The 15,801-nt window shown below is 45.3% G+C and overlaps 1 protein-coding gene across 2 annotated transcripts in view; it reads left to right on the top strand.

The window, feature by feature from the left end:
• Nucleotides 1–454: 454 nt before the first annotated feature.
• ccbe1 (collagen and calcium binding EGF domains 1) overlaps nt 455–15,801 on the top strand; it is a 100,909-nt gene continuing 85,562 nt past the window's right edge. The window contains exons 1-2 of one of the 2 annotated variants that reach the window (XM_071341442.1): nt 455–672; nt 855–935. In XM_071341442.1, coding sequence (XP_071197543.1) covers nt 539–672; nt 855–935 — 215 coding nt within the window. In that variant the 5' untranslated portion in view covers nt 455–538. The remainder of the gene's footprint in view (nt 673–854; nt 936–15,801) is intronic. The other variant, XM_071341432.1, reaches the window with a different exon arrangement.

Here is a 15,801-nt window from a genome sequence, read left to right as displayed (position 1 = left end):
CAAGAGAGCAAATTAAATGTAACCATACTTTAGCAATTATATTTCATCAATGATCATATCAATGATCATATCATATATACCATTTGGGAAGTCAGAAACAGCTATTGTTGAATTTCAGCCCAGGATTCAACAAAAAAATGTGACAATACACAAAATGCTATCCTCTGAGACCGTTATTAATAATTTCAGTTATTTTGACTGGTTTTCTTGGAAGAAAATAAACATGACAAAAGTTTGACTCGCAAACACTACACACTTCCTCAGTCTATCAAGCGTTCGTCGCGTGTCAAATAAACAGCAGAGAAGTTTAGTGTTAATTGATGCGCAGTTCATATGAAAGTGAGCGCCTGGTGAATTCATAGACATACTCTAAAAGTCAGCGGTGGGAGGGACAGAGGAAATAGTCATCAGTTTGGGATAGCCTATTAACTTGAAGCAAGAGCAGCTGGAAATATCCAATCACTTCAAGTTTCCATTCACTCTTCAACTCTACAATAATTGCTTCGGGTACAGGAAGGATACAGGTGTTTGGGACTGAATGCGACTCAGACTTGACCAAGGGGAAATGATTTTAAAAGGCAGCGGGACTCTTCTGAGGATTCTTATGATGTTTCTCTTCTTCTCACGAAGTTTGCAGTGGACTTACAGAGAGCATCAGGATGATGCGAACAGGTAGGCTATACCCACGCGTCGCGCGCCCTGGCTATTTTATTAATGGGTTGGATTGACATTACGCACGGTGCTGTAGATATCAAGAGAAACATTGTGCGGGATACTTGGGTTATATTGTGGTAGGTTGTATATTATTTATCTTGAAGGACGTGCATTAATAGCCTAATGTCATTATTTTACAGTGAAGTCTGTTCTGAGAATAAGATTGCCACAACCAAATATCCTTGCTTAAAACCAACTGGAGAGGTGACAACTTGCTACAGGTAGGCTCATTTAAATTTCCAATATTCTATTGCACTGTAGAATATGATTCCCACTTGTGAGCTGAGATTACGGTACTAAATTATAATTGTTTTTTTGTGGGGGGAAAAAATGAAATAATATAATATGTAGGCTAATTGTTTTGCTGCTGTGATGCTGCATATCACAAACATTCGGTGACCAGACTTGTGACGTTTTGATAATGACCCATAGATTCACTGTTGCCATGGAAGTAATTCCAAAGGATACAGTAGGTTCAAGAGAGCAAATGAAATTGTAACCATACTTTATTAATCATATGCCATCAACGATCCTAGCCTATATAGCATTTGGGAACAAACCTTCAGTGGCCAGAGTTGTAACGGCTTCATGGGATAGCCGATGCTTTTATGAATTGATTATTAACCATATTGGCTAAAATATTGAATAATACATCATGTAAGATAGACGTCATTTACCATGAACAGATAATTACACCAAAAGACGAACCACTTGTTTTCCCTTTGAATAAATGTGTAGATATTTTTCACCAGTTTTTCTATAGCAGAAGTGTAGGTGGTTAAAATAAACCTAGAATTTGTCTAATTGCTTTCATGTAATGGTATTGGCAATGTGTCAATACTTATTGGAACGTCATCGATGTAATTACATCATAATAGATTAACACATGGATTAGATAGATGTACCTTCTAACAGCACAGTGCATCCATCCACGACTGAACCACTTTGCAACGGGTGTCTGTCCATAACCGTGAGAGACTCATTAATCTGCTGCATTTCCTGTCTGGCACTGGCGGGGAATGACACACATGTAACTTCATCATGTTATGACAGCCCCCTGTGGTGATGTGGTCTTTAAATTATTACTGTGCTTGATGGTTATTGCTTAGACTCACTGTTGTGTTCATACATTGTTTATTTAACTAACGAGAGAACGGCTGGTGTTACAGGAGGAAAGAAATGTGCCTATGTATCTGAGGGAACTGGGTGCATTTCAGTCCACACGGCATTGTAACAAGTTACCACATGACAGGCTGCCTATCAGCTCTCTGGGTGTTTCACTGTGTTGAAATGTGTGTAGGATGGCTCTCCATCGTCATGCCAGGCATTGCTCAAGAGTTTATCGCCAATATTAGTTGGTATTTCTTCCCTTTCGTAATAATCTAATCTTTTACATCTTAACTCATGGTTGTGGGCTCTACTAATACGGAACATGGTCTAACTTGACCCTGTCTCTCTATCTGGCATAGGAATGACTGAGGCATGTTTAAACGGAACAAGTGTAGGCACATTTTGCCTCTCGTTTTTTTGTTGTTGTGTGTGTGTGTAACAGTTGGACTCTTTTACAGGGATGGCATTTGGATTGAGTGTCTGTTGGAGAAAAAAGAAAGATTCATTAGGTGCTGCTATGTTTTATTGGCAAACACATCCACCAATAAATGTTATTCTGGAAAAAGGATGGTAACGACAGATCTGAAACAGTGTCTGACAACTATAACAGATAGGTGAGACTACAAGAAGAGCTTCTTTGGACCCTTCCATTATATCTGTGCTACTCCGTGTATTTAAATAGACTTTTGTTTGACTTTCCTTAATAGATTTGAGAATACTGGAGGTATATATTTGAGAATACACAAGGTAAAGATTACATTAACTTAATTTATTGCATACACTGTCTAGCCTACAGCTACCTGCTAGCCGTCTTCCGCGGGAGAGCTCTGTCTAGCCTACAGCTAGCTGCTAGCTGTCTTCCGCCGGAGAGCTCTGTCTACTCTACAGCTAGCTGCCAGCTGTCTTCCGCGGGAGAGCTCTGTCTAGGCTACAGCTAGCCGCTTCCGCGGGAGAGCTCTGTCTAGCCTACAGCTAGCTGCTAGACGTCTTCCGCGGGAGAGCTCTATCTAGCCTACAGCTAGCTGCTAGCTGTTTTCCGCGGGAGAGCTCTGTCTAGCCTACATCTAGCTGCTAGCTGTCTTCCGCCGGAGAGCTCTGTCTACTCTACAGCTAGCTGCTAGCTGTCTTCCGCGGGAGAGCTCTGTCTAGGCTACAGCTAGCTGCCTTCCGCGGGAGAGCTCTGTCTAGCCTACAGCTAGCTGCTAGCCGTCTTCCGCGGGAGAGCTCTGTCTGCATACAGCTAGCTGCTAGCTGTCTTCCGCGGGAGAGCTCTGTCTAGCCTACAGCTAGCTGCTAGCCGTCCTCCGTGGGAGAGCTCTGTCTAGCCTACAGCTAGCTGCTAGCCGTCCTCCGTGGGAGAGCTCTGTCTGCATACAGCTAGCTGCTAGCCGTCCTCCGTGGGAGAGCTCTGTCTAGCCTACAGCTAGCTGCTAGCCGTCCTCCGTGGGAGAGCTCTGTCTGCATACAGCTAGCTGCTAGCCGTCCTCCGTGGGAGAGCTCTGTCTAGCCTACAGCTAGCTGCTAGCCGTCCTCCGTGGGAGAGCTCTGTCTGCATACAGCTAGGCCCGAGAGAGGAGAAACAGAGTGCTTCCAGCACTGCAACGGTCACACTTAATTGATATGTGGCGTGTGTAATTGTTGCTTTGTTGTTCTTCCAAATATTGATGGTGGTCTCAAGCAGTTTGTTGTCCTGCTCGTATCCTCCCCTCTCCTCTTTCTCCACTCCTAACCTCTCCTTTCTTCTCCTCTTGTCTCATCTCCTCTCCTAACCTCTCCTATCCTCCCCTCTCCTCTCTTCTCCTCTCCTAACCTCTCCTTTCTTCTCTTCTCAGCCCTTCTCCTCTCCTAACCTCTCCTTTCTTCTCCTCTCGTCTCGTCTCCTCTCCTATCCTCTCCTCTCCTCTCGTCTCCTCTCCTAACCTCCCCTCCTAAGCCGAGGCATTCCTGAGTAAATCCGTTAGTTTACTCTAAACGGACTTAAGGCCATAGAATCAGTAATATGCATAAGGATATCTTCTCCAACATTCTTCTACTGTCCTTGTCCTCGTTATCTACCCCCTTGCAAGTCTGTGGTTATCTTCAACGAGTTTCTCCTCTCCTTCTCTCCTCTCATTTTCCTCCCCCTCGTCCTCTCCCCCTGCAACTCTGTGGATAGCTTCAACATGTTTTTCCTCGTCCTCTCCCCCTGTAACTTTGCTATCTTTCCCAACATTTTTCTCCTCTCCTCTACCTCTTCTACCCCCCTGCAACTCTGTGTGTGGATTCTATAATTTCCCCCCAAAAATGAATCCTCTCCTCCACTGCCTGTCCTCTTGTCTTCTTCTCCAAAATGTTTCTCCTCTTCTCTACTCGCAAGACAGCGATGAACCCTAGAGGCATATGCACTTCATCTGACCTGAACACTAAATCATCTCCACAAAACTATTTTAATAATCTCTTCATAATAAAATGTTGCGTTTACAAAAAAGTGACAGGTGTTTTTATCTGGCTGCTGACTTTTCAAATCAAATCAAATCAAATGTATATTAGTCACATGCGCAAAATACACCTTACAGTGAAATGCTTACATACTAGCCCCTAACCAACAATTCAGTTAAATATAATAAAAAATGCAAATATGAATAAGAAATAAAAGTAACAAGTAATTAAAGAGCAACAGTAAAATAACAATAGCGAGACAATATACAGGGAGGTACTGTAACGGTGCTCTAGCTCTTCCTCCTCCTCGGACGAGGAGAGGAGAGAAGGATCGGTGGACCAATACGCAGCGAGGTATGACATAATGAATTTATTTACAAGCGACGAACACTGACACGAACTATACTTGGAATAATCAAAATAATAAACGACGTAGACGAAACCTGAACATGGAACTTACATACAGACACGAAAGAACTCACGAACAGGAATTGACTACATAAAACGAACAAACCGAAAACAGCCCCGTGTGGTGCACAGACACAGACACGGAAGACAATCACCCACAAACAAACAGTGAGAACAGCCAACCTATATATGATTCTCAATCAGAGGAAATGAATAACACCTGTCCCTGATTGAGAACCATATAAGGCTAATTAACCAACACACTCCCACATCGAACAAACAACACAGACTGCCCATCCCAACTCACGCCCTGACCAACTAAACACATACAAAACAATAGAAAACAGGTCAGGAACGTGACATAACCCCCCCCTCAAGGTGCGAACTCCGGACGCACCACCAAAAAGTCTAGGGGAGGGTCTGGGTGGGCATCAATCCACGGTGGCGGCTCAGGCTCTGGGCGTGGTTCCCACCCCACCATAGTCACTACCCGCTTTCGTAGCCTCCTCCAAATGGCCACCCTCCAAATTAACCCCACTGGATTAAGGGGCAGCACCGGACTAAGGGGCAGCACCGGACTAAGGGGCAGCACCGGACTAAGGGGCAGCACCGGACTAAGGGGCAGCACCAGGATAAGGGGCAGCACCAGGATAAGGGGCAGCACCAGGATAAGGGGCAGCACCAGGATAAGGGGCAGCTCCGGACTGAGGGACGGCAGCTCCGGACTGAGGGACGGCGGATCCTGGCTGGCTGGCGGATCCTGGCTGGCTGGCGGATCCTGGCTGGCTGGCTCTGGCGGATCCTGGTTGGCTGGCTCTGGCGGATCCTGGCTGGATGACGGCTCTGGCGGATCCTGGCTGGATGACGGCTCTGGCGGATCCTGGCTGGTTGACGGCTCTGGCGGATCCTGGCTGGATGACGGCTCTGGCGGGTCATGGCTGGATGACGGCTCTGGCTGGTCATGGCTCGCTGACGGCTCTGGCTGGTCATGGCTCGCTGACGGCTCTGGCTGGTCATGGCTCGCTGACGGCTCTGGCTGATCCGGTCTGGCGGAAGGCTCTGGCTGATCCGGTCTGGCGGAAGGCTCTGGCTGATCCGGTCTGGCGGAAGGCTCTAGCGGCTCCTGTCTGGCGGACGGCTCTAGCGGCTCCTGTCTGGCGGACGGCTCTGTAGGCTCATGGCAGACGGGCGGCTTTGCAGGCTCATGGCAGACGGGCGGCTTTGAAGGCTCAATACAGACGGGCAGTTCATGCGGCGCTTGGCAGACGGACAGTTCAGACAGCGTTGGGCAGACGGGCAGTTCAGGCGCCGTTGGGCAGACGGGCAGTTCAGGCGCCGCTTGGCAGACGGGCAGTTCAGGCGCCGCTTGGCAGACGGGCAGTTCAGGCCCACTGAGACGCACTATAGGCCTGGTGCGTGGCGCCGGAACTGGAGGTACCGGGCTAAGGACACGCACCTTTAGGCTAGTGCGGGGAACAACAACAGGGCACACTGGACTCTCGATGCGCACTATAGGCCTGGTGCGTGGTACCGGAACTGGAGGTACCGGGCTGAGGGCACGCACCTCAGGACGAGTGCGGGGAGAAGGAACAGTGCATACAGGGCTCTGGAGACGCACAGGTGGCTTAGTGCGTGGTGCCGGAACTGGACTCTGGAGACGCACAGGAAGCCTGGTGCGTGGTGTAGGCACTGGTGGTACTGGGCTGGAGCGGGGAGGTGGCGCCGGAAATACCGGACCGTGCAGGCGTACTGGCTCCCTTGAGCATTGAGCCTGCCCAACCTTACCTGGTTGAATACTCCCCGTCGCCCGACCAGTGCGGGGAGGTGGAATAACCCGCACCGGGCTATGTAGGCGAACCGGGGACACCATGCGTAAGGCTGGTGCCATGTAAGCCGGCCCGAGGAGACGCACTGGTGGCCAGATATGTAGAGCCGGCTTCATGGCACTTGGCTCAATGCTCAATCTAGCCCTACCAGTGCGGGGAGGTGGAATAACCCGCACCGGGCTATGCACACGTACAGGAGACACCGTGCGCTCTACTGCGTAACACGGTGTCTGCCCGTACTCTCGCTCTCCACGGTAAGTACAGGGAGTAGGCGCAGGTTTCCTACCTGACTTCGCCACTCTCCCTTTAAGCCCCCCCCCCAAGAAATTTTGGGGGTTTACTCACAGGCTTTTCGGGTTTCCAGCCACGTCTCCTTGCTGCCTCCTCAAACCACCGCTCCTGGGCTTTAGCTGCCTCCCTCTCTTCAATGGAGCGGCGATATGCCCCTGTCTGAGCCCAGGGTCCTTTTCCGTTCAATATTTCCTCCCATGTCCACGAGTCCTGGTTTCCTTGTTGCGCTCTCCCCCGTCGCTTGGTCCTAGGTTGGTGGGTGATTCTGTAACGGTGGTCCTCCTCCTCTTCAACCGAAAAGGAGGAGTATTGAGGGAACCAAGGCGCAGCGGGTTGTGAACACATAATATTTATTAAAGACAAGACGAAAACACGAACTTCACTATAAACTAACAAAACAACAAACGGAGTAGACAGACCTGAACGACGAACTTACATTAAACACGAGAACGCACGAACAGGGAAAATAGCCTACACATAAAATGACGATGTACAACACAAACCGAACAGTCCCGTATGGTGCACAGACACAGACACGGAAGACAATCACCCACAAACAAACAGTGAGAACAGCCAACCTATATATGATTCTCAATCAGAGGAAATGAATAACACCTGTCCCTGATTGAGAACCATATAAGGCTAATTAACCAACACACTCCCACATCGAACAAACAACACAGACTGCCCATCCCAACTCACGCCCTGACCAACTAAACACATACAAAACAATAGAAAACAGGTCAGGAACGTGACATAATTGTATTATTTATTTTTTAATATTTGTATTTTATTTTTTATATTTTTTATATATTTTTAATTTTTTATCCTTTTTTTAGTTATTTTTATTTCATTTTTTTTGTTATTTAAAAAAAAAAAAAAAATAAAAAATCTTCTTTTTTTTTTATGACATAATGAATTTATTTACAAGCGACGAACACTGACACGAACTATACTTGGAATAATCAAAATAATAAACGACGTAGACGAAACCTGAACATGGAACTTACATACAGACACGAAAGAACTCACGAACAGGAATTGACTACATAAAACGAACAAACCGAAAACAGCCCCGTGTGGTGCACAGACACAGACACGGAAGACAATCACCCACAAACAAACAGTGAGAACAGCCAACCTATATATGATTCTCAATCAGAGGAAATGAATAACACCTGTCCCTGATTGAGAACCATATAAGGCTAATTAACCAACACACTCCCACATCGAACAAACAACACAGACTGCCCATCCCAACTCACGCCCTGACCAACTAAACACATACAAAACAATAGAAAACAGGTCAGGAACGTGACAGGTACCAGTACAGAGTCATTGTGCGGGGGGCACCGGTTAGTTGAGGTAATATGTACATGTACAGTTGAAGTCGGAAGTTTACATACACCTAAGCCAAATACATTTAAACTCAGTTTTTCACAATTCCTGACATTTAATCCTCGTAAAAATTCCCTGTCTTAGGTCAGTTAGGATCACCACTTCATTTTAAGAATGTGAAATGTCAGAATAATAGTAGAGAGAATGATTTATTTCAGCTTTTATTTCTTTCATCACATTCCCAGTGGGTCAGAAGTTTACATACACTCAATTAGTATTTGGTGGCATTGCCTTTAAATTGTTTAACTTGGGTCAAATGTTTCTGGTAGCCTTCCACAAGTTTCCCACAATAAGTTGGGTGAATTTTGGCCCATTCCTCCTGACAGAGCTGGTGTAACTGAGTCAGGTTTGTAGGTCTCCTTGCTCACACACACTTTTTCAGTTCTGCCCACACATTTTCTATAGGATTGAGGTCAGGGCTTTGTGATGGCCACTCCAATACCTTGACTTTGTTGTCCTTAAGCCATTTTACCACAACTTTGGAAGTATGCCAGGGGGTCATTGTCCATTTGGAAGACCAATTTGCGGACAAGCTTTAACTTCCTGACTGATGTCTTGAGATGTTGCTTCAATACATCCACATAATTTTCCATCCCTCATGATGCCATCTATTTTGTGAAGTGCACCAGTCCCTCCTGCAGCAAAGCACCCCCACAACATGATGCTGCCACCCCCGTGCTTCATGGTTGGGATGGTGTTCTTCGGCTTGCAAGCCTCCCCCTTTTTCCTCCAAACATAATGCTGGTAATTATGGCCAAACAGTTCTATTTTTGTTTCATCAGACCAGAGGACATTTCTCCAAAAAGTACGATCTTTGCCCCACGTGCAGTTGCAAACCTTGGTCTGGCTTTTTTATGGCAGTTTTGGAGCAGTGGCTTCTTCCTTGCTGAGCGGCCTTTCAGGTTATGTTGATATAGGACTTGTTTTACTGTGGATATAGATACTTTTGTACCGGTTTTCTCCAGCATCTTCACAAGGTCCTTTGCTGTTGTTCTGGGATTGATTTGCACTTTTCGCACCAAGGTACGTTCATCTCTAGGAGACGGAATGCGTCTCCTTCCTGAGCGGTATGATGGCTGCGTGGTCCCATGGTGTTTATACTTGCGTACTATTGTTTGTACAGATGAACATGGTACCTTCAGGCGTTTGGAAATTGCTCCCAAGGATGAACCAGACTTGTGGAGGTCTACAATATTTTTTTCTGAGGTCTTGGCTGATTTCTTTTGATTTTCCCATGATGTCAAGCAAGGAGGCACTGAGTTTGAAGGTAGGCCTTGAAATACATTCACAGGTACACCTCCAATAGGCTAATTGACATAATTTGCGTCAATCAGAAGCTTCTAAAGCCATGACATCATTTTCTGGAATTTTCCAAGCTGTTTAAAGGCACAGTCAACTTAGTGTATGTAAACTTCTGACCCACTGGAATTGTGATACAGTGAAATATAAGTGAAATAATCTGTCTGTAAACAATTATTGGAAAAATTACTTGTGTCATGCACAAAGTAGATGTCCTAACCGACTTGCCAAGACTATAGTTTGTTAACAAGAAATTTGTGGAGTGGTTGAAAAAGGCGTTTTAATGACTCCAACCTAAGTGTATGTAAACATCCGACTTCAACAGTAGGTAGAGTTATTTAAGTGACTATACATAGATGATAACAACAGAGCGTAGTAGCGGAGTATAAGAGGGGGGATGCAAATAGTCTGGTTAGCCATTTGATTAGGCGTTCAGGAGTCTTATGACTTGGGGGTAGAAGCTGTTTAGAAGCCTTTTGCACCTAGACTTGGCGCTCTTTTACTGCTTGCCGTGCGGTAGCAGAGAGAACAGTCTATGACTAGGGTGGCAGGAGTCTTTGACAATTCTTAGGGCCTTCCTCTGACACCACGTGGTATAGAAGTTCTGGATGTTAGAAAGCTGTGCCCCAGTGATGTACTGGGCCGTACGCACTGGGCCGTACGCACTAACCTCCATAGTGCCTTGCGGTCGGAGGTTGAGCAGTTGCCATACCAGGCAGTGATGCAACCAGTCAGGATCCTCTCGATGGTGTGCTGTAGAGGGTCTGTGGACCCATGCCAAATATTTTCAGTCTCCTGAGGGAAATAGGTTTTGTTGTGCCCTCTTCACGACTACCTTGGTGTGCTTGGACCATGTTAGTTTGTTGTTGATGTGGACACCAAGGAACTTGAAGCTCTCAACCTGCTCCACTACAGCCCCGTCGATGAGAATGGGAGTGTTCTCGGTCCTCTTTTTACTGTAGTTCACAATCATCTCCTTTGTCTTGATCACATTGAGGGAGAGGTTGTTGTCCTGGCACCACACGACCAGGTCTCTGACCTCCTCCCTATAGGATGTCTCGTCGTTGTCGGTGATCAGGCCTACCACTGTTGTGTCAAACTTAATGATGGTGTTGGAGTCGTGCCTGGCCGTGCAGTCATTGGTGAACAGGGAGTACAGGAGGGGACTGAGCATGCACCCCTGAGGGGCCCCTGTGTTGAGGATCAGTGTAGCGGATGTGTTGTTACCTACCCTTACCACCTGGGGGTGGCCCGTCAGGAAGTCCAGGATCCAGTTGCAGAGGGAGGTGTTTAATCCCAGGGTCCTTAACTTATTGATGAGCTTTGAGGGCACTATGGTGTTGAACACTGAGCTGTAGTCAATGAATAGCATTCTCACATAGGTGTTCCTTTTGTCCAGGTGGGAAAGGGCAGCGTGGTGTGCAATAGAGATTGCATCATCAGTGGATCTGTTTGGGCGGTATGCAAATTTGAGTGGGTCTAGGGTTTCTGGGATAATGGTGTTGGATGTGAGTCATGACCAGCCCTTCAAAGCACTTCATGGCTACAGACGTGAGTGCTACGTCATTTTGGCAGGTTACCTTAGTGTTCTTGCGCACAGGGACTATGGTGGTCTGCTTAAAACATGTTGGCATTACAGACTCTGACAGGGAGAGGTTGAAAATGTCAGTGAAGATACTTGCTAGTTGGTCAGCACATGCTCGCAGTAATGCGTTTAAAGGTGTTACTCACATTGGCTGCGGAGAGCGTGATCACACAGTCTTCTGGAACAGCTGGTGCTCTCATGCATGTTTTAGTGTTATTTGCCTCGAAGCGAGCATAGAAGTAGTTTAGCTCGTCTAGTTGGCTCGTGTCACTGGGCAGCTCTTGGCTGTGCTTCCATGACTTCTGGTTGGGGTATGTACGTACGGTCACTGTGGGGACGACATCATCGATGCACTTATTGATGAAGCCAATGACTGATGTGGTGTACTCCTCAGTGCCATCGGAGGAGTCCCGGAACATATTCCAGTCTGTGCTAGCAAAACAGTCCTGTAGCTTAGCATCTGCTTCATCTGACCACTTTTTTTTAATTGATCGAGTCACTGGTGCTCCCTGCTTTCATTTTTTGCTTGTAAGCAAGAATCAGGAGGATAGAATTATGGTCAGATTTGCCAAATGGAGGGTGAGGGAGAGCTTTGTATGCTTCTCTATATGTGGAGTAAAGGTGGTCCAGAGTTGTTTTCCCTCTGGTTGCACATTTAACATGCTGATAGAAATTTGATAAGACCGATTTAAGTTTCCCTGCATTTAAGTCCCCAGCCAATAGGAGCGCCGCCTCTGGGTGAGCTTTTTCTTGTTTGCTTGTGGCGGAATACAGCTCATTGAGTGCAGTCTTAGTGCCAGCATCAGTCTGTGGTGGTATGTAGACAGCTATGAACAATACAGATTAAACTATCTTGGTAGATAGAGTATCTCATGATAAGCTGTAGACCACACTATCTCAGGCGAGCAAAACCTTGAGACTTCCTTAGATATCGTGCACCAGTTGTTATTTACAAAAATACGCTGTTCTATCCTGCTGATACAGGGTATAACCAGCCAGCTGTATGGTGATAATGTCGTCGTTCAGCCACGACTCAGTGAAGCATAAGATATTACAGTTTTGAATGTCTCGTTGGTAGTTTAATCTTCCTCGTAGGTCATCGATTTTATTTTCCAAAGATTGTACATTTGCTAGCAGAATGGAAGGCAGTAGGGGTTTATTCAATCCGCAAATGACGGATCTGGGCCTGTTCCCGGGAAAGCAGTATGTCATTCATGTCGGACTCGTTAAAGGAAAAAAAGGATTCTGCCAGTCCGTGGTGAGTAATCGCAGTTCTGATATCCAGAAGTTATTTTCGGTCATAAGAGACGGCGGTAGCAGCAACATTATGTACAAAACAAGTTACAAACAACGCAAAGAAACAAACAAAAAACAATTGGATAGGAACTCGTAAAATGTCAGCCTTCTTCTCCGGCGCCATCTTGATGGAGACAAGTGTTTTTCTCTGGAATATTGTTGTAACATATTGCTGCAGCACCAAGTGTTTTACCCCATCGGCTGTCCTTGTCTGACATATTGTTATCCACAGGAGTCGTGACTGTCTATCTCCGCCAATGGATTTACAATTGTTTTGGTTTTTAAATCCTGGTAATGTTCAAACGCTTAGCTTACTGCTCAATGTCTGTGAAATGTATCACTTATAATAAGTCTCTGTCAAACAACATGATCTCTTTCATCTTGCCAATAGTTATACATTCATTGACAGAATGTATTACTTTAGAGTTGATTAGTACTCCCTGTCTCTCTCTCCCACTCTCTCTCTCTCTCCCTCTTTCTCTCTCTCTCCCACTCTCTCTCTCTCTCTGCCTCTCTCTCTGCCTCTCTCTCTGCCTCTCTCTCTCTCTGCCTCTATCTCTCTCTCTGTGCCTCTATCTCTCTCTCTGTGCCTCTCTCTCTCTCTCTGTGCCTCTCTCTCTCTCTCTCTCTCTCTCTCTCTCTCTTTCTCTCCCTCTCTCTCTCTCAGCTCAAGTCTGTCTGAGTCTGCTGGTCCTCTCCTCTTGTCTTACATAACACTCATGCATGCTTTGAATCGCAATTATATGTGTTAAGTACCATGAAATAATCCTACTCCCTCTATCAAACACACACTCACTCCAAACGTCTGTCAACAAGACAAAGCCCTGAGATTGCTGTTGTCAACTGGCCCATATTGTCATCCCACCCATTACAGTGGTGCAATGAAGGATCTAGCCAGGGAAGGGGACAGGGGATAGAGCAGGAAAGGTCTTGGTATGAAGGATCTAGCCAGGGAAGGGGACAGGGGATAGAGCAGGAAAGGTCTTGGTATGAAGGATCTAGCCAGCGAAGGGGACAGGGGATAGAGCAGGAAAGGTCTTAGTATGAAGGATCTAGCCAGGGAAGGGGACAGAGGATAGAGCAGGAAAGGTCTTGGTTTCTCTTTGCATTTCCTTCCACCATATGTACTGTCTGTTCTCTTGGCTATGACTGAGAGAAATAATATTTGAGTCTCGGTTTTACAGTTAAATATTCTGAAATGACACAAGATATTCAGAAATGTAAAGTCGGAAATTAAGGATTGGAATCTGCAGTAGGGAGAAACAGCGCCACTGGCCGCCCTACCACCGCTGTTGTTGTTGTTGCTGTTGTTGTTGCTGAGCTGAGGAGCGTCGTGCAGCATGGTGAAAACAAGGCAGTATATATTAAGCTCTTCTGTCGAGGCGTGCAATGATGTCATAAGGGGGGAAAATAGCGTTCGTTATTTGCAGTAACTTCTTCGTCGTTGTAATATCATAAACGGTCGTGGCAATATTACAATTAATGCATTCAATCAAGTGAAATGGCTTTGTCGAAACCTTGTTTCTACACTATTGGTTCTGTGCAATATGTCCTTGTAATGAGTCTTCATTGTAAATCAGGCATGCATGTAAAATGCCATCGAGCTGAGTGTTGTTGATTTCTTCCTAAAACAGCCTTGGAAACCTCTGTGTGTGTATTGTAACTATGAGTTAGAGGGAAATATTGGGCCATTTACCAGTGATTAATATCCGTCACAGACATCCAAACCAGATGTTTTTTTATTAGTGGAAACCTTGATGTATGTTACTGAAAATGCTGTCATCTTATTTGGAACGACCAGTCAGTTGAATTCTCTAGAATTAGTCTAACATTCATGGCAGCCAGTCATGGCGGACTACAGTAAAAGTATGCAGCTCAAAATGTAGCAATTGTGTAACAGGAAGTCTGTGTGTGTGTGCATGTGTTTAATTGTTACCCCATGAGACCCTAAGGCGAAGCAGTGATGAATTTGCTGTATATTTTATTCTATTCTAAACACTATTCTTCAGATGAATGTCTCACAAGAGAGTCTTTCTGATTCTTAACTCACACAAGAGTCTAGAAGCGTCTGTAGTGTCTGAAAATGTGAATGAAGGCATGTTTTCACGTATTAATCTCAAACTGTGGGTTGAATTGATAAATCATTTCAAGTTTAGTTTTTTTTTCTTCTCTCTAATCTGGGGACGGAGCTTCAGTGGAATAAAACTGTATCTAATGAATAAATAAATAGTAAATATAATTGCTTTTACAAGCCAGGGACTAAGCGTAGGAGTATGGAACAAACTCAAAACACTCTTTCCCAAAAGCTCTTAACTTGGGGAAGAAACAGGATTTACTCAAATTAGCTACAAGCAGCAGATGGTTACTGATGATAATACTGATGAAAATTGTTGCAATCAATTGAAGTTCAAAATGATAAATACCTTGGTCTAGCCCTTATACAGTCAATGTTCAGTCCAATATCTTAACATGGTGGTTGACGGTTTCCATTCTCACAACGGCTAATACTGATGTTTATTTTGTTAGCACGTGTTTAGCTAGTTTCATGTTTCATTAGTCGTATGTATGGGATACGCGTGGTACACATCGTCCAACAAAATGCTTACTTGCAGGATTTCTTCTGGACAATGCAATAAAAAATAAATAATAAAATATAAGAATACGAACATAAAGTAAATGGCTCAGTAGAATAGACATTTTAGCATCAGTGTAATACAGGAAGGCACAATTTGTAGTCCAATATTTACACATGTATTGGGGAAGAGTGGAATGGGGGCAGTGTATAAATTGAGCAGCATAATAAGTCTGGTAGCAGCAGTTGTGATGTGTGTGTGTGTGTGTGTGTGTGTGTGTGTGTGTGTGTGTGTGTGTGTGTGTGTGTGTGTGTGTGTGTGTGTGTGTGTGTGTGTGTGTGTGTGTGTGTGTGTGTGTGTGTGTGTGTGTGTGTGTGTAGCATGACTGTATATGCACAGTGCCGTGAAAAGTATTTGCCCCCTTTCAAATTTTCTCTATTTTTGTGTATTTTTGATACTGAATGTTATCAGATCTTCAAGCAAAACCTAAAATTAGATAAAAGGGAACCTGAGTGAACAAATAACACAATGAGATACTGATTTCATTTATTTCATAAACAAAGTTATGCAACATCCAATGCTCCTGTGTGGAAAAAAGTAATTGGCCCCTTGCACTCAATAACAGTTTGTGCCACCTTTTAGCTTTAATGACTCCAACCAAACACTTCCTGTAGTTGTTGATCAGTCGCATGTCGCTGTGGAGGAATTTTGGCCCTCTCTTCTATGCAGAACTGCTGTAACTCTGTAAACCCACAAAATACAGTTTGCCTGGCGTTAAGGAAGTGAACAGCTCATGGCTAGGGTGTGGGGTCCTTGATTATGCTGCATGCCTTACTCAGGCACCGTTTTCAGTAGATGTCCTTGATGGGTGGGAGAAAGATCC

The sequence above is a fragment of the Salvelinus alpinus genome, chromosome 1 (assembly GCF_045679555.1).
Source record: "Salvelinus alpinus chromosome 1, SLU_Salpinus.1, whole genome shotgun sequence".
NCBI lineage: Eukaryota > Metazoa > Chordata > Actinopteri > Salmoniformes > Salmonidae > Salvelinus > Salvelinus alpinus.
Note: the sequence above shows the minus strand (reverse complement) of the source record. Positions and strands in the feature narration are given on the sequence as shown.